This window comes from Brachyhypopomus gauderio, chromosome 6 (genome assembly GCF_052324685.1).
Source record: "Brachyhypopomus gauderio isolate BG-103 chromosome 6, BGAUD_0.2, whole genome shotgun sequence".
Classification (NCBI taxonomy): Eukaryota; Metazoa; Chordata; class Actinopteri; order Gymnotiformes; family Hypopomidae; genus Brachyhypopomus; species Brachyhypopomus gauderio.
This window is the reverse complement of record NC_135216.1, coordinates 22,041,872-22,064,438: the sequence shown is the minus strand read 5'-3', so window position 1 is coordinate 22,064,438 and position 22,567 is coordinate 22,041,872. Positions and strand designations below refer to the sequence as shown.

General features: G+C 40.6%; 2 protein-coding genes and 1 long non-coding RNA gene across 3 annotated transcripts; 1 reads left to right on the top strand and 2 right to left on the bottom strand.

Annotated features, from left to right (window-relative positions):
- The first annotated feature begins 536 nt into the window (after positions 1–536).
- On the top strand, positions 537–1,484 carry LOC143516270 (uncharacterized). Its single transcript, XR_013131634.1, has 3 exons — positions 537–743; positions 962–1,062; positions 1,155–1,484. It is a non-coding gene; the product is annotated as an uncharacterized LOC143516270 (long non-coding RNA).
- A 4,912-nt stretch (positions 1,485–6,396) lies between these two features.
- Positions 6,397–9,895, bottom strand: tpbg1b (trophoblast glycoprotein 1b). Its single transcript, XM_077009691.1, has 2 exons — positions 9,155–9,895; positions 6,397–8,927 (listed from the first exon to the last, which is right to left on the bottom strand). The coding sequence occupies exons 1-2, from the start codon at positions 9,409–9,411 to the stop codon at positions 8,078–8,080; spliced, it is 1,107 nt and encodes a 368-aa protein (XP_076865806.1). The 5' UTR covers positions 9,412–9,895; the 3' UTR covers positions 6,397–8,077.
- Positions 9,896–13,288: 3,393 nt separating this feature from the next.
- On the bottom strand, positions 13,289–21,068 carry tmem222b (transmembrane protein 222b). The gene is made up of 6 exons (XM_077009690.1): positions 20,852–21,068; positions 19,382–19,466; positions 17,938–17,969; positions 17,535–17,631; positions 17,263–17,393; positions 13,289–14,484 (listed from the first exon to the last, which is right to left on the bottom strand). Exons 1-6 carry the CDS (start codon positions 20,995–20,997, stop codon positions 14,397–14,399), a joined length of 579 nt encoding a protein of 192 aa, XP_076865805.1. The 5' UTR covers positions 20,998–21,068; the 3' UTR covers positions 13,289–14,396.
- Between the last annotated feature and the right edge of the window lie 1,499 nt (positions 21,069–22,567).

Sequence of the window (22,567 nt, the reverse complement as noted above, 5' to 3'; positions counted from 1 at the left end):
AAAGAACAATGTTGATATAGAGATATATTTGATATTGTTTAAATAGAGTGAAATAATTCAGATTAGGATGCACCAAAAACAGGTCTAACAGTTCAAGATACATTAGGGTGTGTGTGTGTGTGTGTGTGTGTGTGTGTGTGTACTGCTCTGGCCATATTCCTAGGGATTGCTTATTGGTAATTGTCATTTTAGTCTTGTTGACAAAATGAGGCTTTCACATAAAAAGGAGTAGTAGAAGCAATCCTCCGCCGGGCAGATGGTATGGTAGCTCTGGAAGAATCTGCCCTTTGACCTCAAGAACGTTCTTCTGGTCTGAGCCAATCATGCGACGCCATTCTCAGTGGGGTGCGCAGTTCCCCCTCCTGCTCAAGCATCTGGTCATCTCAAATAATGGAGGTAATAACAATAACCTGAGTCATAATGAGCTTGATACCCGTTCCTCCGCAGGAAACAAGAGGTCACATTACCTGGAGAGAGAGACACCCTGTGCTTGCTCTGCTCATCCATCAAGAATTATTCATAACACATAAGTTTTTTGCATTTCTATATTACTGCTTCTGAGGTTGTGGTTTTAATGGTCTAAGGGATAGTTAATTCTAGTTATTTGCTTTACCATGAATTGGAGACACATAATTTGTTGTTTATTGTAAGAAAAAATATAGTTTTTTGCTTTTCAAATGTAAATCCTCAGACATTTCTTTCTTTAGATGGTGTGATTCTCCAAACACAGCGGAAACAGCTGGGTAAGAATGAGGCGAGTGTTGTCACACATCAGCCCTGGAGAGTTCTCATGGTTGCCTAGTATGGGAAGAGGAAGCTGTTAATGTAAATTTTCTGCTCTCTTTAGCTTAAGGGTGAGACGTGACTTGTTATTTGCCTTGTGCTGAAGCTCAATACAAGGCCATCGATGCATGAATTACATGAAGTGGGTACAATTTTAGCATTGTTCTTTTTGTGTTAGGAAACAGGTCAGGACATAAAATTAACAATAGCACAATGGGCCGCTGCATAAACGCTCAAACTGCAGGACTGAGGCCCATTAATCTTCCAGGCTCCTTAAGGGTAAGCCCTATTGATTGATAGCTTGATTGTGCATTAGTTACACTGGACTGATTTATCTTTACAAATTCAGCATTCAGTATTTCTTCCCCCAGAGCACCTCATTGAAGAATATGTCCAGGGTGGAACTGAGTCTGTCAATGATATGATGTGTGCTTTCCTCTCAGAACCATTTGAATGACCACACACATAACAAAAACATGCACTCCAAAGAAACCAAAACATAAAATAGCAGATTAAGCAATTTTTTTTACATTCTTGTACAAAAAAAGCATGTGATCAATGTCCTTAAAAATGACACTGTACCGATGCGAAATGACCAAATGCAATGTACATGCACGCAACCGCAGCAAACCGAATGTTCTTACAAGCATCCTGGTCAGACACATCAGACCAGTAGGAAGTTAGGAGGTTCAGCACCCACAACACAGGCTCCAGAGAGGGGGTGGGGTGGGTGGAGAGGCCTGAGGAGGCTTGGGGGAGGCCATCTTACAAGAACAAAGCACAGTTAGAGTGCACTCACAGATCAAAAAGCTTGGCTGAAGTCAGGCTGTAAGGATGTCACTGAGTGGTTGTATTGTGGTGGTTGGTTTCTTCGAGCTCCATATGCATTTGTTTGGGTTTTGGAACCTGTTTTTCATATTTGTGCAAACTTGGAGGAAATTCTGGGTTTTGTGACTATATTGCTTGACTTTACATTGTGTCAGAAAGGATATCTGTGAAATGCTTTGATGATGCTAACTGTAAGCAAATAATCTTTATGCTGAGTTCTTAAATCTTGCATGTCTTTCAATGTGCCATGTGGCATAAATAAATGTTGGAATAAAGATATAACAAGACATTTTCTTGTTTCTTGTATGTATATATTTGCTGCAACGTGTCTGGTGTTTCCCGGTTATACAAAACAGCACATTTATTATGTTCCCATGACTTAACAATTTTCATGAAGGTTCATTTGCATATTGATTATATTTGCATATAATTATAAAGTGTAGGTTAGTCTTGCTAAATATTTATATGCATTAGATTAAAACAATACATTGAATACATTTATACAATACATTGAATATGATTATAGAATTCTATTCATAGTTTTCTTCAATTCTGCTGCAGATTTGTGTAGTACTAACCCCCAGTGTTTTGGCTGTGTAATGACTGAGTGCTGATGTTTGAGTAATACCTTCAAAATTTTTAATTGTTTGCTTGTTTCCATATTGTATACTCTCTGTACTGTTACAGTTGAATTACTGTCTCACATAACACCATAACATGGAGAAGCAATGACATTTCTCTTGCATTCACACACGCGGATATGACTGGAAAGGACTTACTCAGTGTGCTATTTTACATTGCGTAGCTGGATTTTGTTTTTGCTTTGAGCATATATGCATGTGCACGCGTAAACACACATATGTGTAAGCAGATTATTTACTTATCGTGCAGGTTAATGTAAAAACAACCAGGGTGAGTGTGTGTATCCTAAGCGTATGCCAGTGTAGCCCCATGAGTACGCGTATGACAGTCAATATGGAAAGTGATGAATAGGACCAGAGAGGCATTAATGGCTCTATCCAGCTGTACCAACTCTCCTCCTTTTACAACCCTCAGAATACAATAAGGGCTCATTGATCAAGCCAGCACTCAGACAATGGGACACAACCCTAGTAACCAGGAGTGCCTAGAGCTGCCCTTTGTCATTGGGCTGGTTGAATGTCCTGGTGAGGGCTGAAGAGACTAACCTGAGTAAACACGATAATCTTACTGGTCGGGGGGGACACACAAAGGGCATGTGAACGTCGAATTCATTAGCGCTGCGTTCACAATAACAGGAGCTGTTTGGAACTGCTCTTCAAAATTTAGGTCACTTTAGATGCAGCATTTTATTTTCTTGTATGAAATTGGTGTGATCGTAGATAGAAATGGAGCTTGTAAGCACCATGTTTGAAACTACACTATGCGATCCATAGCTCCCTGTAATTCATTACTGCCGAGAGCTGCAGACTGGTTCCTTAGGGAGAAATGGTGCTTGAGCAATACCAGTGTCTGTCCTCACAGAGCTGCTACACTAGACTGCTGTGACTGTTGCCTATCGCCTGTAAAGGTTTCAAAACTGCCCAGGTACTTATGCATAAGGCAAAGATCCTATAGTAATATGACCCTAGACAGAGTAACAGGCACGAAGGGAACCGTATGGGGAGAAAAACAACTGTCAAATGCTGTAAATATATATGTAGCATAGAAATATGTGACTGAAACGAACACAGAAATGTTTTAAAAAGAGGATCAAAGAGACAGAAAAGGCTTACAGCTGTCTGTCCCTCCCAGCTCTTCCTCCCATGCAAACCCTACAGTAAGCCAGATGCCACTTAGTCGCTGTCGTCATGCCGATGACTGTTGTGGGTTTCCCTTTAACATGTTCAATTCTTCGCAGATGTGGGATTCACTTCTGAAGTCATATTCTCTGTCATGGCCATTAAACGTACTTAATGGTGCCAAGATGTTTCTGCACAAAAAAAGTCACCCCAACAGAACTACAAATAAATGACTAATTGCAACATATGAAAATCAAAAAAAGAAAAGCAAAGCAGAAACATCCCCAGAGTGTTTTTTATTATTATTTAACGGTGAAGCTGCTCAAGGGCCTTCATGAAAGAGCACTTTCATGGAAAACAGAGCAGGCCCCAGAAGCAGCACAGCAGTCTTGCCAACTGAAATGGCTTTGAGCTCGTTAAATAGTCACCTCGCCGGAATGTCAAAACAACAAAAGAAATTAGAAGCTGTACAAAATGTTGTCTGTTCAGCAGACTTTCCTGTTAGCGAGAGAAAAGAATACATTAATCTTCAGTGTAAGGGCATCCAGGCAGACAATGCAACAAAACACCATTTTTAGCTCCCTGGATAATCACGGGTTCATGACTAATTGGGTGAGTTTATTCTTACATTCCAACATGGCTGCCATAATATTGTGCACACAGCACTATTCAGCTGTTTTTAAGGACAGCAGTAGTTTGTAAGGACTCTAGATCCCCCGTAAATTCAAAAGGCATCAGCTACTAGCAGCTAGTCAAAACCAAGTTTCATTAAACCACATATTAAACAGTATATTAAAAATACTTTGAGTCTAACACTGAATAGCATTGACTTTTATTACATCAACTTTGACCTGAAATGCACTTGATCAACCATGATGTGTGTTGTGTCCAAGTCTTGTTCTGTTACTGTTACATTCATGGTCCAGGTTAGCATAGCTAATAAATAAGGAAGCCTTTTGTCCACCATGTACCGCTGTGTGAACTATATGCCAGAAACACCTCTTCAATTTGTTAAGAAATCTCAAAAGAACATTGAGATCTGCTTTCTAACCCTGCATGACACAGTACAATATATAAAAATAGACAGCAAAAACCTCCAGACATCAAGACTGCTGCTACTGTTGTTTTTATATATTTTAGTGCACAATAGATTACAGTATGACTTACAATGTCAGAACCCATGCAAGCCAGTGCATTTAAGATTGGATGCTGTATTCTTTAAAGCACTAACCGGATTTACTACATACCCCTCTGTCTTCCATAACCTTTAACAGGAGTTCATTTATAGCCATAGGCTTTATTTTCCATGTAGGGGTGTCTGGACACAAATAACCCTACTGTTGCTAAATGCTATTTATTGCATGATTCTTCTGAGAACAATACAGACATCACTGTGTTTGATTCCTCCGGACCCTCAAAGACATAAGTAAGAACCTTAGGCCTTTCGTTCTGGAATCTACACACCTATGTAAAATCTCTTGGTGTTATTTTTGGACTTAAAATTTGACAAACAAATTAACTCTGTAGTAGGAGCATTTTTGTCCTGGATTGGAACCATCTGCAAATAAAAGCCTTTCCATTGGGTTAACTTGAAGATTGTGGTCGTATGCCTTTATTTAATCTCATCTTGACTAATGGAATTTTCTGGGACTTTTCTCTCATGCCTCCTGCTGCTCCAAAAAGCAGCATGTTTCCTAAGTGGTACCAGGAAAAGAGACAATATATCTCATGCACTGGAGATCTTCATTGTCTGCTAGTTACATTTAAAAATGAATGTGTTATTTATTATTTTAAATGCTAAATATTTCCCATTCTGCCTCTAGACCTCTTAGGTCTTCAAACAAACTGGTTTTGAATATTCCTTGGTTGCAGTTGAAAAGAGACTGTGTTTTTTCTGGGATTTGTATGGAACAGTCTATCACTTTCTGCCAGGTTTTCTCCTTCACTTGGCCCTTTCATATCCTGCATTAAGACCTATCTTTTCTCTTTGGTCTGTCTCCTTATGCAAGGTCTGCTGTGTCTCCTTGTTTAATTTGAAAACATTATTTTTATGAGTAATTTTAATACTCATACTTTAATACTTTGTTACTTTTATTTATTATTCTCTTGTTGATTTTTTTTGCTAATACAGTTCTATCACTTGGATCTATTTTATCTGCTCATTTTGATTTGAACTTTTGTTCATCACTTCAGACAAATTGTTGTAACGTGCAATGAAACTTGATTTGCCTGTACTGAAAAACGTCCTGTTACTCAAAGTCAAAGCTCAGTGTGTGTCCAGAACACCTCTGCCACATACAGACTCTGATACAGAACACCTCCAGTAACCTCTCTGGAGCCTACTGTTTGGTTTGACCTCTAATGCTCCTGACAGCACCTCACCATTTGAGGTGTCGAAAACATTCCTGTCTCTGGAGTTCACATGCTAGATATTACTCATGGCTTAAAACAGGCAAAAGGAACCTACAAACTGATTTTATTTAAGCTGCCATTTTGAGAATGACAGCAGTTCTCTCAGAGCGCTTTCGCCACACCACTGACCACTGGCAGAGCACAGACTGTATGTGTAAGGTCATATAATGAGTCCTTTGTGGATGAGCATGTGGTGAGCTACTATCACAAGGCATCGTAGCACCAAGAAGACAAAGCCCACTTCAGCACATTTACTATGAGCTAGTTGAGCAGTCCTTTGTATGACTGCAGTCGGCTTACTTGTTTTCTTATCACCATGTAAATATCCCATTTCATCCATTCATTTACTTTGAAAACTGAACAGTCAAAATGAAACAGAAACACAACAGGCATATTGTATAAATGAAGTAATAATATTTTTGTGAAGTATCGGGTATATCTCAGGGCCTTTCCAAGGGACTCTTGTGGTGCAATTGCTTCAGATTTTAGAAAAAGCTGAATTTTTACAGAGCCTGTCTATAAATATGGAACGGATTAAAAAGTTCTGAATAATGAATGGATTAAAGAAAAATTATCTCTTGTGATTATCAAAGAAAAGGGACACAGGCAGAAATTTAAATTTCTAAATTTTATTAAGCATGCAGAAGAAACTCTGCCCACTGAGTTTGTCTATTTGATTCATGATATACATGGACACCTCATAAATGTGAAATAATTCAGTAAAGAGTTTTTGCATTTGACAAATTGCAAGCATCATTACTTTCTCTTTACTGAAATATTCAGTTATAGCTAGTTAATTGCACATTGATGGCTTTGTACTATTAATGAAAGTGAAAGAGCTTCAATAAACCACTTTGGAAGACCAGGTTTCTGCAGAGACTCTCTTACTGTCTTTTATAGGCACGAATTAACATTTTGTGGTAAAATAATCTAGTCTGGCTTCAAAGTTTCATAACAAATGATACTCTAAACATCTTACAATAACTTTTGTACTATGACACTTTTAGGAAACCAGATTTAAGGGAATATCCTTAACATTCTGATTTAATTCAAGGGTGGGCCAGTCTTCTCAGTGAAACCCTTTCTACGTGTGTGAGTAGCGCTTGGACCAAGTCATTCATTTCAAAATGCCACACAATGCCACACTCATTGGCAATGTTTTGAGAAGAAAAACATGTCCAAAACCATAATGCCCAAGTCTCTGTTATTGATCTCTATCACATCAGGAACATGTCTGTACTTAGAAAAAGAAAGTGGACCCTTAAGCATGGCCGTCCCAGTTTCATCTGTATCTTATCACCACAAAGTCCCCTTAAACAGAAAAAGCTGCTGAGCGTACTAGGAGTTGAGCCAGGCCGTGGCTTCAAAGGGCCAGCAGGCCCACTGCTGTCTTCAGCAGCCTTCATCCTGGGCTGGTTCTCATCATCCTGACAATAAAAATGAGAGGAATAAAAACAAAGCAAAAGTTTCTTCCGAAAAAAAGCGAGAGAGAGAGAGAGAGAGAGAGAGAGAGAGAGAGAGAGGACCAGAGACTTCCACAGCTGGTTCCCTTTCACGAAAGATCCTCCTTTTCATTTCTTTCCCTCCCTTGGTTTATCCTGCACAAAGGAAGCGTGTTTCTCCTCAGCTCCGCAGAGAGCTTAGAAGAGGTTATGCTCATGCTGGAATGCTCCGGGGAGAAAGGGCGCCACATTCTTTGCAGGCTCCCCGTGGGCACGTGGACAGAGAGGCCTTGCAGGCTGATCGCCATGCAGCTCGACCACTCAACAGGCCTCACAGGAACATGCAGCAATAGCATGCAGTAGGATTGCACCCAAAGCTTTAAAAATCAATGTGCTTGCTGATGGTTCCTTCCCATCAAGGCTGCAATGTACCTCGGATCTGGATGGAATGTCAGTGGCCATGATGTCTGAGACCCATGTTTGACCAAGGCACTTAGCTGTATTCTGATTCTGCATAGGGTGGACAGTAGAAAGCAGAGGGAATGCATCTGTTTTTTAATGGGGTAATCCAGCAGGTCGGCCTCGTCTGGCTGACAATGCTTTGAGTGAATTTGAAGGGAGGGATGCCATTCATAAGCCAGGAACTGGGTGCACAGGGTATTATAATGGTTCCTGAAAACTTGAAAAGGCAGTGCATGCTTTTCATAGACTGGAAACAAAACTACTTTAATAGCAACATGTCAGTGTATTTACAAGACACATAATTTCCTCCCAATATAAATGTTCTAGAAAACAAGTTCAGATGAGGAGCTTGGCTTGGAAGAGCTTAGGCCACAACAGCGAGAGTCCAAATCACACATCTGCAGTGGTGGAGACCTGGGCCAGCCGGGGGTCGGAGTCGATCTCGTACCGGTAGTGATATCCCTCCCACACCTCCCTGCAGGTGTCGCGCAGGTCATAGATGCGCTTCTTGATGCCTTTGCGATTGAGGTAAAGCACGAAGAGGAACATGAGGCCCACGAAGCCCAGCACTATGCCCAAGAAGACATAGGAGGTCTGCAGGGCCAGGCTGTCGCCCTCGCCCCCCCGGTGGCAACCCAGCGCCAGCCCCGCCGCCGTCAGCAGAGACGTGTTGCGCAGCTCAACGGGGAAGACGCAGACCAGGCGCTCCACCTCCACCACCCTGCCCTGCGACGTGTTGAGCCAGGCTGCGAAGGGCTCGATTCCACAGCTACAAGTGTAGGGGTTCTGCCCCAGGTTGAGCTTTGCCCGGGGCAGGTGCTCCAACTCTGCCAGCCCTTCTTCCTGGAAGGTTTTAAGGGAATTAAGACTGAGGTCCAGCTCCTCAAGGTACTCCAGACCAGAGAAGGTCTCGTTGTGGATCGACACGATGGAGTTGTTGGCCAGCTGAAGACGACGCAAGGCGCTCAGGTGAGAGAAGACGCGAGGGGGCAAGTAGACCAGGCTGTTGCTGGACAGGTCCAAGCCCAGCAGACCCTCGAGAGCGCTCCAGCGCAGCGCCGTGGCCAGGTCGGTGATGGAGGAGTGGTTATAAAGCGCCCTGCTGAGATTCAGCTCTCTCAGCACGCCGCTCTGCACCGTGAAAGCCTCGGGGTGGATCAGTGCCAGCTGGTTGCTGCTCAGGTCCAGCGATCTGAGGCTTCGTAGGGTGGAGAAGGTGTGTGACTCCACCTCAGATATTCTACATCACAGGAAAATAGAATCAAATGCTATCACTTTGCAGTCTACAACATAACCAAGCAGGCAAAAATGTAAATATATATATCTTTGAGACTTTCTGTTGAACCAGTAAATATCAATAAAATAATTAGCTGATGCATAAAAGCACAATAACAAACAAAAGGCAGACTTTTAATAATTAATAAAAGAAAATGTATCATTAAATGCATACTGCCAGTGTCTTTTTACCTGTTGTTGCTGAGCGATAACGTTGTCACATTGTCAAGTCCCTTGAATGACTGTGGACCAATCCGCCTAATTTGGTTACCCGTGATGAACAAATTCCTCGTGTAACCAGGAATGCCGGTCGGTACGACCCGAAGATCCTTAGAAACACATTTAACAGTTTGCGCGGCTTCCGAACATTCGCAGCCAGGAGGACACGACGATGACCGCGTGGGGTGAACACAACACAGTGCAAAGAACAGTATCCGCAAGTCGGGCATCTTGTAAAACTACCAGACTGAAGATTAAGTTATGCAGCTTAAATTCTTAAACGATATGTTACACGCTTCACCCCAACTGAGTTCAAGCAGACTAAGAGTTCACAATCAAGTTTCTTTCCGAAATATCAGCCGTTGCGGATATCTTCGATGTTTTCCGCTCTGTGCATCCTAGTTTAAAAACCCCAGATCAGTAATATCGAACTAGTTCAAAGTGCCCACATCTATACGTGTGGACCTCCCGTAAACGTCAGGAGCGTAGTGCGAAGTTCCTTCAAATAACATCAACCTCGCGTAGTCCTCTTTAGGATAACTTATGAATGGCCACTCCGTGTGCTTTGCTTTTTTGCATCTCTAAACCCCACGCGTAAGTGAGAGGTAGTCACTGATTAGCATGAGAAAAGTGGGCTCGCAGCGCAGGACGTTTGATCCGCTGCGTCGCTATTCGTGAACAATGAAATTAAAGGAGCGTCGCTGCTCCACCGACAGGGAGGGGCTCGCGCCGCGCTCGCGCTCCAGCCCGCTGCAACACACACACACACACACACACACACACACACACACACACACACACACACACTCGGACGAGTTCTGTGTGTTGTACCTGGCTATTTATAGCAAATCCTTAAACGTTTATCTTAAGGTTTTACAGAAACACGCAGTGCAATGAAATGCCATATCGTGCATATTATGTCAGTTTGGCCGTTTCTAATTCAACAGCTCAGTAACCTCGTATATAATTTGGTCATATGAGAGTGCACTGAAACATGTTCTCCAGATACTAGAATCTAAAATGTATCGAGTACATTATAAAAGTATGATTACTTTGACTGTACCTTTGGTGAACAGCATTTGCCCAGTTTCAGTTAGGCTATTAAAACATTACTAAATTCTTTAAAAACAGCATTTTCCCCTCAAGTGCCAGTCGTGTCCACCCCTCCCTAATGTTTCCGACAGTAGAGAGTGTTGTAAAAGGCCAGTGTAGAAGTGTTGCATAATGAGAACCTTGCAGCAGTCGCTGGGTTTATATGCATTAGGAGCAGGGCCGGCCGAGAGCCTGAGAACTCCCCGCCTCTCCTTCACAACACGACGGGGGCATTTTACAACGACTTATAAATTAGCGCAGTCGTGTATTGACAACCAAAAGTCACATCTTGGGTCTGTAAAATCTTGCCTGTTGAAATCTATGTCCGTAACGTTGTCAGGCGTCTGCGAATTTGATGCTGTTACCAGCAGTACCAATTCAGTGGTGGTCAAGGGTTAATGTTTGGCCAACGTTAACAGAATCCACCACACTAGTACATCTTGGGCTGGTTTCTTGAACAGGTTTTAATTCAGGTCTTAGACAAGGTGATGCACCAACTTAATCTGGATATTTATGACCCAAATTCAATGCTACAAAGTAAACAGGCTTAAGTTATTAAGTCTTCATTCACCAAGATGGGCACATGTACATCTCATATGAGAAAAAAAAATGTGTTCATTAAAATAAAGCACGGATACTTTATTGATATTTTTTTTATTTTAACTGAAATACAATGCACAAATTACACTATTAGTGGAAGATTTCTTAATTGGCAAATCAACCCAGACAATTAGGTAGCATTTGAGATTTAAGAGTATCTTTTGTGAGTGGAAAAGTGCCAGATGGTGCTTTTTAACCTCTTCATGATTCGGTCTTAACAGAATAATGCATTTTGTATTCAGTGTAATTGGTTAAACCACATGTATCCACATTCCACAAACTTCTTCCTGGATACACTGCTGAGGCAATGTCTTATATAAACCAAATCCCTCTTAAATGAGACATTATTGGGTCTTAGGTTATTTTCAGTAGTGGTACTGTAGAGAGCCAACTCCAACACATACACCCATGGGCTACACCATACCTCATGTGCTAGAATGACAAATCCATCCTATAGTCAGGGAAAACAGACTATAAAATGACCCATTCAAATCTGAACCGGCTCTAATAAATGCTTCACTGTGCCACTTGAGTAAATCTGAAATAAGCAAAGGAGAGAACATAAAACTACATTCTGCTCTTTATAAGGACTCATTTATCAATTTAACCTTCACAACCATTTGTCACAGGCAACTGGGTCAACAATGCATATCAAGCAGGCAAACCACATTATTTATAGTGCTACTTTAATTTCTCAATCAGTAAAATACAACCTTAAAAATAATCTTTAGATATCTTAATATCAAAATATGCATATAAATAGTGATAACCTGCAGAAAGTAGGTTAACTATCTAAAAAAAAACTAGTACCAGAGTTAATGATGTCTACATGTAGACATACACGCTGCCAATCTCTCATTCCCTCTAACGTACAGGTGTATGGGTGAAGGTGTAGACAGAGAACATGCTAGCAAGCAGGCAGACACATCCGCGCATGCATTCGTACCGCATGAGTAACTCGAATCACACAGGCTGTACAAGCCACATGATTGATGAGCACATCATACAAGCTAAATATAATGAAGGTATCTAATTCTCAGTAGAAATATAGAGTATGAATTATGCCATAAAGTCTGACGTAATGCCATTGACATTATAGTATGCGAAACCAAACAATAATAAAAAAAAAAAAACCTAAGGCTTATAAACTTGTAAAGGAACAACAGCAATAATATTAACATATTAAAATCAATAATTTTAAATGTGCACTCTTGAAACATTACACCGTCTATGCCAGGGGCTGAGTTCCTTATAAAAAGTATAAAACTTTTTGAAACAGGCCTGTCAAATAAAAAATAAGAGCCTTTGAACTGGACTGACTGGGAAAACCAATGCAAACAAAAGTGCCCAAGGTCTGCTGGCTGATGCCAGAGAAAAGAGAGAATCTCACTGCGAGTCAATGACATATCACAATGTGTTTCTAATCTGATCAGCTCTGGCCAATACCAGCAGGGGCCACTCTCCTCACACACTCAAGCAGATTCCAGGCTCTATAACAGGAACCTCTGCAGACCTCGAGGACCCATGGCTACCTGCTGTTCCTGGCAACACATACAAAGAGTGAGGGAGTGTGAAAGAGGGAGAACGAGTGAAAGCAAAAAAGGAGGGAGAGAGTGGGAAAGGGGGCTCAGGGCTTTTCTGTTTGATTCCCAACAATGGGGGGATTTGATTCAGACACAGGAACCATAGTAACAGATTTGGTGTCCTGACCATGGTCTAGGATTACAGCAGGGTTCAACTGGTGTTTGAAACTAAATGCAAAGTTAATATGTACAGTGGGGAAAGGCAAACAATAAGGCTTGACATCATAGTCAGGATGAAGTGCACGGCAGTTTTTACCATAGTTTGTTTGGTCTAATTCAAACACCATGTGAATGTATTTAGAAGTGCTTCAATTATCCGTGGGACACAAACTGAATTTTATTACGCTTACTGATTTGAAGACATGGGTGCTTAAGAATGAGTTGAAATCAAATCAATTAATTCTGAATTTATAGTTAAATCACAGCAAAATTTCAGCTATCAGTTAGAGCCATTAAAACATAATTGAGGAGTGTTGACACCTGAATCTGTTCATATTAACATTAACCAATTTATCCTGCTTTCACTGCAAATGTGGCACCACCAAACCCGAAACAACTTTCCTGCTTAGAATGTGGAGATGGAGCCAAATTTCCACTCCAAATCATTCAAATCCGTTTTCATCTTGCGTATCAAAAGACTTACAGCTATACAATCAAGCATTCTGATTTTTTAAACTAAGAGTACTGAGAGATTTCATTTGTATTTAGTTGGCTCAAGGAAAGTGATTTGGCTGGTACTTGATAAGAAGAAACTCTCCCTGTAAAGGGAAGGGCTAGTGGCTGTATCTGCGATTATGTTCGCATGAAGAAAGAAAAGAAAAAAAATCTGGTGTAGGTGTAATTTAACTTTAATGCATGTCAAGAAAATTTCTGTCAGCATTAATTGCATTTCAAGACCATTTTTGTTTCTTGGTCAACAAAATTACTTAAAAAAGCTTATCAGGTCTTTTGATACAGCTCTGAAGCAACAGACGCCCTGTTGCAGCATTCCACATACATTCCACCTGCAGGTGTGCCCTGCAGTCCTGAAACATCTTACAGAATGGTGCCACTCTCATACCATGGAAATAGAATCTCTATGTTCTGTATTTGAATTCGTGTAATACATGTATCAAAAAAATGAAAGTCAAAAGTTACCAAAATAAACGAAAGAAAAAAAAGGCTATAAAAAAACCTTACCCAAAAATATACAAGGAACTTTATGCTGCCGCTGCAATGTTAGATATGTAATGCAAAACAGGATTGAATTAATAGTCAGCTTAAAAGGGCAAATCAGTGCATACAATTACAGTAATGTACAAGTGTTAATGCACTTGAAAGCATGCTGTTGTGCGGCGCAGTAAGAAGAAACAACGTATTAAACACTAAAGCTCTTATCACTCATGTTGCCAATTTAAAGAGGAAAGTAGGTAGAGATCCCAGCTTTGTCTTCAGAGAAGAAACACTTAAAGAAGGTAAAAAAAGAAACAAACTGACTTTATCAAGCTATCATATTTCATCACCAAAATCATATTATATGTCAGTCTCTTCTTTAAGAGGATGTGCGTTGAAGAGACAGCACACTGATCAAATGAGCGGCATTAAATTCCCTACAGTAATACCTGTAGGACAGAATAATCAAATTTGCTAAAGTGCAGCATCACTGATTTTAAATGCAACACCAAACTGTACCTTGGAAGACAAGCTCTTGAGTGTAGGATTTCTTACATCAGCATGTGACATGAAACCTATTGTAGGTTTACTCTCTCTACCATACGACAAAAAGGCTTAGTGTTAGGGTTCGTGTACTGGGCTCCTCTACGTTTGAAGAGTCTGGTCAGGGTTGACTTTACCCCGTCGTGCGGAGTCCCCCTTTATGGTGGAGACCTGGGTCTTCATCAGGACACAGGGCTCTGCAGGCCCTCGCCACCTCCCCCCCTTTGTGCATTACTCCCCGTTGGTCACCGCAGGTTCACGTAGAGAGTCAAGGACACGACCACACAGCTTAGTATCAGGAACGGCAGCCAGGTCTTCAGGAAGGCAGTGCAACTGTAGAGAAAGACAAAGATGAAGAGGAGAAGAGAGGCAGAAGATAAGACTAGAGTCTGCCAAAGTGGTAAACGGCAAACGCAGATGTATTATTGCACTTATTTTATACAGCGCTAAGTGATTTTAACATAATTGATGGTATTCACCCTATGCTCTTTCAAGCACAAAACCCCCTAATACACACGTGCATGCATCTCTTTGGCTCGGTATTGCAGACTAGCTAATGATACAATGCACAGTGAAATACTCATGATGATACACAATTTGATACATCTCGACACGTTATGATATTGCAGTTGGATAATGATGGTACACAATCACATCAGAGGGATTGCTTGGTCTGGAAATAGAACTCTAAAAATGGACTGCTCCTGGCTGACCGCCCAATGGACGATGGATTCACTTTTGTGTCTTGGGCCTCCCAAGATTTCTTCCTAATCCCAACTAAGGGAGTTCTTCCTTGCCACTGTTGCCCCTGGCTTGCTCACTAGGGATTTGGACCCATTTATTTGTAAACCTGCTTTGTGACATGTGTTGTAAAAAGTGCTATATAAATACATTCAACTTTGACTCAAAATAATTCTGTAAAAAAATTAATAATGCATGAAAAATGTGGTTTTAAAGTATCAATGTAAAATTCAGGAAAAACAAATTGCACTTTAATGCTTAACTGAAGTATCAGCATGGCATACGCACGCACACAGGAAGATTTTTTTTGCTTAGGCTACCGCCCCTGCAACCTGGACCCAGATAAGCGGATGAATGGGTTTTTTTTATTGCTCACATTTCTTATTGTCGTAATAGTTCTATAAAAGTACTTTTAAAATAAGCAGTAGTAAGTTTTCATCTAGAAGGAAGACAAGTATTTAACATTTTTTTTGCTTCAGAGCATTCCTGGATGACATTCAATTGCTCAACTGAGACAATGTGTAAGAAGTATACAATAGAATACGGTAGCAGCTACTTGCTGTCCAATGTACCTTCATGCACAGGCTGAACTAAATACTAACCAGGGTTGCACACGTGAAGCTTAACTTATGGCACATAAACAATTTCAGTCACAATACTGGTCAGGACAATCTTAATTTCCCTTGCATCTCTGTCATAAAATTAACACCTCATATTCTATCAGCCCCTTTATCTGTTCACCAGCTGGACTGGTGTGGCTTGCACACCTGCTGTGAGCCTGTCGACACTGCATCTAAATTCCAGGTACTGGGGACTAATGAATCCCTATGAATCCTGTTCTTGCAGATCAACCATGTATAAAACAGTGAGATCTGTAGAGCAAGACTAGAAACAACGCAGAAGAAACGGAATGCTCAAGATATAAACATTTAGACGATACGATGCTACGCCACCTTTGCATTTTCTCTGAACCGAGTCACATTTAATCAAACTGTCGCTACATAGCTTTTATAATGCTAATCAGGGTTCACTTTTTCCATATAATTCATGGTGTCGTGAAATATTCTGTGCCATTAAATGTTGACCATAAATGGACTTCAGGGTGCACTCACGCTTCACATTCAAGATACCTGCTAACCAAGTCATTCAACTTCCTCGAGAGCTCATTCAACTTCCTCGAAACCACTGCTTTTACTGGGGCAGGCACGTTTGCCTTCTTTTAAAAGACCACACATGACCTACCAGAACTGGGTGCTCATAAAGAATTTATTGCCTCATCTGCGATTTACTGCCTCATCTGCCTATAACTGAGAATTTATTGCCATTGCCGTAGACACCAGTATTTACGATGCAGCTTCAAGACAAGGAATCTTGCTTGCCCGTTTTCTGGAGTCTTCTTCAGTGAGAATATTGTGTTGCGATAATGTAATACAGTCTAGACATAAACAATCCTAATGGCTCCTACAAGTGATAAAGATCCTTCCACCAGCACTCAAACTGCAATACAAACTGACTTAACTTCATCAGTGCACTAGTAGACGAGGAATGAGTGGAAAATAGCGGAACAAGCATACCCGTACATATTGAAGCTACAGTATGTTTCTGCCAGGAACATCATCCTTACAAACAGAAAATTTATGTCACGTTTGATTTGTACATATAAATCCAGGAAACAATGTGCTAATAAGGTAGACAGATGGTCTGACAAACTAAGCGCTAGCAGTAAGGGCTTCTACTGTTAGATGCGAATGCTGTAGGTTGTTCGCTGAACTCTCATTTCAATTTTTGGCCCACATGTTGTCTGATGTGGTTTCACATGCTGCCAACAAGAACTGACTGTTTACACATGAGCCCTTAATGATCAATGCTGCATACAATCAACTGACTGTTTACACATGAGCCCTTAATGATCAATGCTGCATACAATCAACTGACTGTGCAATGGAGGATGTAAATTTCACTGGGTTTTATTAAGCATCAGTATTATTCACCAGTGTGGGATCTGCCTCCATGGAGAAACGATTTATGACCGTTTAATACCGATAATACAATAAAATATGCGCAGTAAACACCTGCCTCCTCCAGTCAACAACGGAGTACAATTTTATATTTACACTGATTATTCTGTCGGGTGCACACCCACCTACCCCATACATCACCCATAAGTGGAATCCTTAATAGGTTTGTACATCTGTCTGTATCTGTTCGTATACATTTAAACTTGCATCAAAGTTAATTATTCCATCTTAAGTTGAATCTGGCTCCAACATGGCTCCAGGAAGACCTACACTACCAGTACACAGACCTAGAAAAAAGAACATTCAAATCTACAGGTCTTCAGCGTTCTCTAAGCTTCTTCATGACACTCACCTGACATGCTTGCCATGGATAAGAGCCAGCAGGCAGAGGCTCACCATGTTCCACGAGGTGCTGTTGTCATAGTGCATCAGATTCAATGCCATAGCGACATGAGAGTGACAGTTGTCACAACAAAGGTTGTGCTGAAGAAAGAATGAAGTTAACTGTAAGCTGAGGAGCATGTAGATCAATTAGCTTTCACAGTCTCAACACCACACAATTTACAGAAAATACACACAAAGACATACAAACATGTGCGCACACACAGAACAGGTGCACTTTACCATTCTGTGTTTATACTCTTCTGAAGCATCATGAACTGCGGTGTCCCAGGCATTGGAACCACTCGCATATACTTTACTGACATCCAGCATCCAGTACCTGCGTGAATTAAAGTTCAAGCCAACATTACATCTCACCGCAAGCACGCCCTTCAATCACGACAGGACTGTGTTTTGGGTATTTTAAAACTACACATCTAAAATGCTATGACTGCATATTCTGGAACTGACAGTTGAAAAGATCCAATTCGCCTTTTTATGTTGAGTGACTGAATAGAAAACTTGAATTATAATTTTGATGAATAACCATTCAATTATATTATAGAATATGTTCAAGTACTTTCTGCCCTTGAAGGATTTTCAGCAATGACTCTGAAATGATGTGCTCAAGAACTGAATAACTTACTTTGTTGGCCTTCCAAATGCCATATTGTCTTCCTGCAACAAAACAAAAAAATAATACAGCAGCATTAAAAAACAGCCTGTGTGTTACTTTTGTTATTGTCATCATTATACTGGAGACAGTGAAGTCATTAAAAAGACAAGACTTTGCTTGGCTGCAGAGTCACCCTAGGTTGTGAGCCAGCATCTTTTGGTGTAAAACAGCACAGAGCAATTTCCCACTAGAAATGATGATGAGTATCTTCTGAATGATTGTTTAGACCTATGTTATAAATCACTGCATCTGCATACTATTGATAAAATTTAATCTCATGAAGACACATATGCCCTAATTCTCATGCCTCCTGCTCAGTTATATAACTTGCAAGGGATATCCAACGGCAGATGCCTGCAATCACCTCAAGAACATATCAAATATCAGGCAAGAGAGAGGAAGCACTAACCAGTGCAGCCTTAAACCAATCTTATTGAAGATTAGACTGCAACCCGCACAGCACCTCTGTACATTGGAATAGATTTTCTGTATTGATCCGATAGAGTGTGCTTCTTGTCGAACAGCATAAAGAGTTCGGAAAGGAAGTGTTGAACTTTAAAGTGATTCCAGAGGGAGGCAATGTGAACATGTCCTTCCAAAGAAGGTATAGCATGTGTTGGAGTACTACAATAAAGCACGCAGAGAAACATTTAGGCTGCTTAATAATCTGTGGTGGTTGTGCAACTGAGAGTGCCTTTCTGTCACAGTCTGTAAAAGATGAGCAATGGTTTATCAGCTTTTTACCATATTCTTTCAATGAGGTCAATAAAAAAGTTTGTAAAATCATATATCACAATTAGTGGCACTGACAGAAGGTCTTATGAACCAAATGTACTGATTTTCAGCACACCCGTCAGAACATGTAACTGGTCATCTGTGACTTCCTGTTCCCTGGGCTATAAATTCAAAGGCCAAACACTTTAAAGCCTTCCAACAGCAAGAGGAACATCACATAAATGTCTCCACATCAACAATTAGTCACATTCATGCCAATAAATTTATATAGAAAGCTTGCCAGAAGAAGGCACCTGCTGAGGCCCACCAAAAATGCGGTTAAATCTGCGATGATGCGGCACTGATGCTACGTTTATTCCAAAGGATCTGGCAATCTTCCAAGGATACATGGAATAATGGTCAATGGACTACCAAAATATTTCTGCTTCTGGCCCTAGGCTATGGCAGGGTGTGGATGGATTATCCTTATATAAATACCTCTAAATCCATACAAAAATGATTCACTGATCAAATATTTTTCAATGGTCATCCCATATTTTCAATACAAGACAATCTTACCAAGTGTGTTAATTATTTTGAAGGAGCTTGTTGACCTGTATTGTACAAATGATTTGTACTGTATTCATCACTGCTCACCCATCCTCAGTAATTCAATATTACATTTGTTTGAGTAACTTACCGAAACAAAGTATGGCCCAGCGAAGTCTCGGATCACACCAGTAGAGGTGCAGATGCCCATATGTCCAATGAATGGAAACAGCCATCTGAAACATCCACCAGTTTCAAAAACTGTTTTAGACTGAAAGAACCGTTAGTTTTTGTTGTTGTTGTTGTTGATGAAGCTTTGTCTTCAGCTTGTTGTAGGCATTAACATCTTAATAGCTGCAAGAAATAATATTATAATAACTATTTAATTATATCAGCCATTGTTATTTCCCAAGAGGGGAAATTTGAAGGGAACACTACCAACAAAATGCAATCTCTTACAAGTTGTGCAAGCTCATAATTTGTTCATAATTAATGTCATTTTGAAGACGCTCAATTCAAGACCATGCGGTTTGCAATATCATAAAACTGGCAAGCTTCCAGTTTTCCTGCCGATTTATATAAATTATTGTGCATTTTAGAAGCTGAACCAGGAAAACAACAATTTCCAGTGGTCAAGGGTATATTAAGATACTGTCTAACCACAGACTTAATCTAAATCTGTTAGACACTACTGCTACTGTTCTGTGGATGCCCTAAATAACATTGTTCAGCTGAAGCTCCCCCCCCCCCGATTTTAAGATGAGGTGGGGCAGACCCAGAGCAGGCATCCTAGATACTGCCCCGTACATATTAATCTACATATTAGGGTTTGCAGGACAGCACTGCTGACCTACATAAGGGAGCAGTATGGTATTAATAGAAAGCAACCGCAGGAAGAATTCCTGTGATTTCTTCCTTGTTTGAGATTGAAACAGTACATTGGTATGATAAGGATCTTCATTATAAGTAAATTTCATTTTTATCTTAATATTTAAGGTGGATATCTGCCAAGGTTGGGGACCTTAAACTGCCAATCTCTCAGCCAGACAAACATGCATCAATAATTCATAATAAGGACTTTGCTCGTGTTAACGATGCGTGTTCAGGGCTGGAAAAAACACATGAAATGTGTTTAAGTTAGTTTACCGCTGCTAACGTCAAACCCAATAACAACCAGCTGACACAATAACGCCAACACTGCATATACAACCTGCTAATTGTCCGTAAACACAAACGAGGCTAGTAGTTTCCCAACACCTCGGGCTATAACGCGAATAAAGACCATCTAGATGATCAGAAACACGACTGGGACTGTAAATGTGGCTTCAACGTAAAACACTGGAGCGCTTTGTGTTAGCCAACACGCTAGCTGCTTATTCCGCCACCAAGACGCCGGTGTTTGTCGTGTTGTCCTGTGGCTGAAAAGGTAACTTAGCATGTTTTGGTTGCAGCTCTAATTTACGGCGTTCAACTTCTCACTATAGTAGCATGAGGGACTACAGACGAGTTAACAGAGAACTAGAGCTGAAAATGATCATAAAATAAGTGTACATGTGCATAAAGAGACTCTTCTCGTCTGAAACACGAAGATAAACCAACACTGTGTGCTGGAGCCACTCACGACAACACGGGGATGGGCGTCCACACAATGCAGTAGGGATATCGACTGGTGTGTGGGTCTATCCTCCCGAACGCTATGTGATAATTCTTCATGTTGTCTATCTCGACAACATCCGCCATCACCGTCTTATGAAAAATGAACTTCATTCGTTCCGCTTCCTGGCGGCCGCGCGAGCGGTGGAGAGCCGCCTCGCTTCCGGGTCCGCGCGACGCTATTGAAGCGCGCGCGCTGCTCGAGTCTTGCAGATGTAGTTGCAGGTAAGATAAAAAAAGGGACAACTCAAATGTCTTGAGTATAATTAAAAGTACACACGATTTTTTTTCTCCCATGTATAACAAGTTGCGACAATGCAATAATAACATGCGCAAAGTTTTAGGTTGCTTGCAGTAAGGCAGTTACAGCTGTTTAACATAAGGAGATGAAACTATCTTTAATAAATATATCATGCAAAATATTGTTCATCGAGTGTTATTAATTATTTTTGTTACTGTTGTAGTTGTCACTATAATGATCTCTGCTGGGAGAGATCTTTATGCAATATTAAAACGCTCTGGCCAAGCTGCTAGCACATTAATGAGCAGCATCTCAGTTTGAATCGTCGAAGGACTAGCGTTAAAGTGGAAGGCAGATTTAAGTAAACATATCCAGCAGTTGTGCAGAATGTTCAACTGCTCTTGTGAAATTAACTGATATACAATTCTTGGCTCAGTACTTCCAAAATGTGTATGTATGTAAACAATAGTACATTTGTCATGAAATTATTTGAGAGCCACGTTTAAATACCTCCAAGACAAAACGTTACATCATTTTGCTAAGTCAAAGTCAAGGACAAAAGTCCTGGTAACAGACAATAGAGTATGCATCAGAGGTCATATATTTAATATGCTGATTTGAAACGGAAAAGAACAGTAAGTAATTATCATAGGTGTTTAGCTTTTATGTTTAGTATAGTAGGCCTATGTTTAAAAAAGGGAAGTCAAAACATGTACATGTGCCAAAATGTTGAACAGCTACACATAAACACATAATTTACTTATTTACTTATAGAAACAGTAACAATTTTAACTGTACAGAAGACAGTACTGTACAGAAATTAGTGTTCTATACATGTTCTGTCATATTAAGTCTGAACCAAGACAGATTTAAAAAATAACCTTTTTTCCTACAGGCATCAAATAACATTGTGACCATCATTAGTGTGTAATGGAGAGACAAATAATTAGTTTCTTATAAACAAACCTGAAACATTAAGATTAAACAAGCTAAATTCTCTGTAATTTCAAAGTTTCCAGAATCCTGACTTACATTCTAGAACAAAACGTTGCAGCTTTTTTTTTCAGTGATGTAGAGTGTGCTGTTTCAGTACTTTCTGTGTGAAAATACATCTGTGGCCATTGTGAAGGAACAGAGAGGAGGGGTAGCAAGCCCAAGGGGAACGCTTCAGGCCCACATGTCTTCCACGCTGGCCACCATTAGGCCTGGCATGTGATATATGATGCAAACCACAAAAACAAACTACTCAGCAAAAGTAGGCAGACTTTGATAAATGGAAGTGAGGTGACACAGATACCATGAGCTCATCATAGCCGAGCCTTGGGAATTCTCCAGCAAAATGCCGCTTCAATATCTGGCCACAGCTTCTAGCCCAATTAGGCCAGAGAATGTAAAGTCTAACGGCACGAACTCAGTGTTTGCAGTCAGCCTAAAATATCGGAC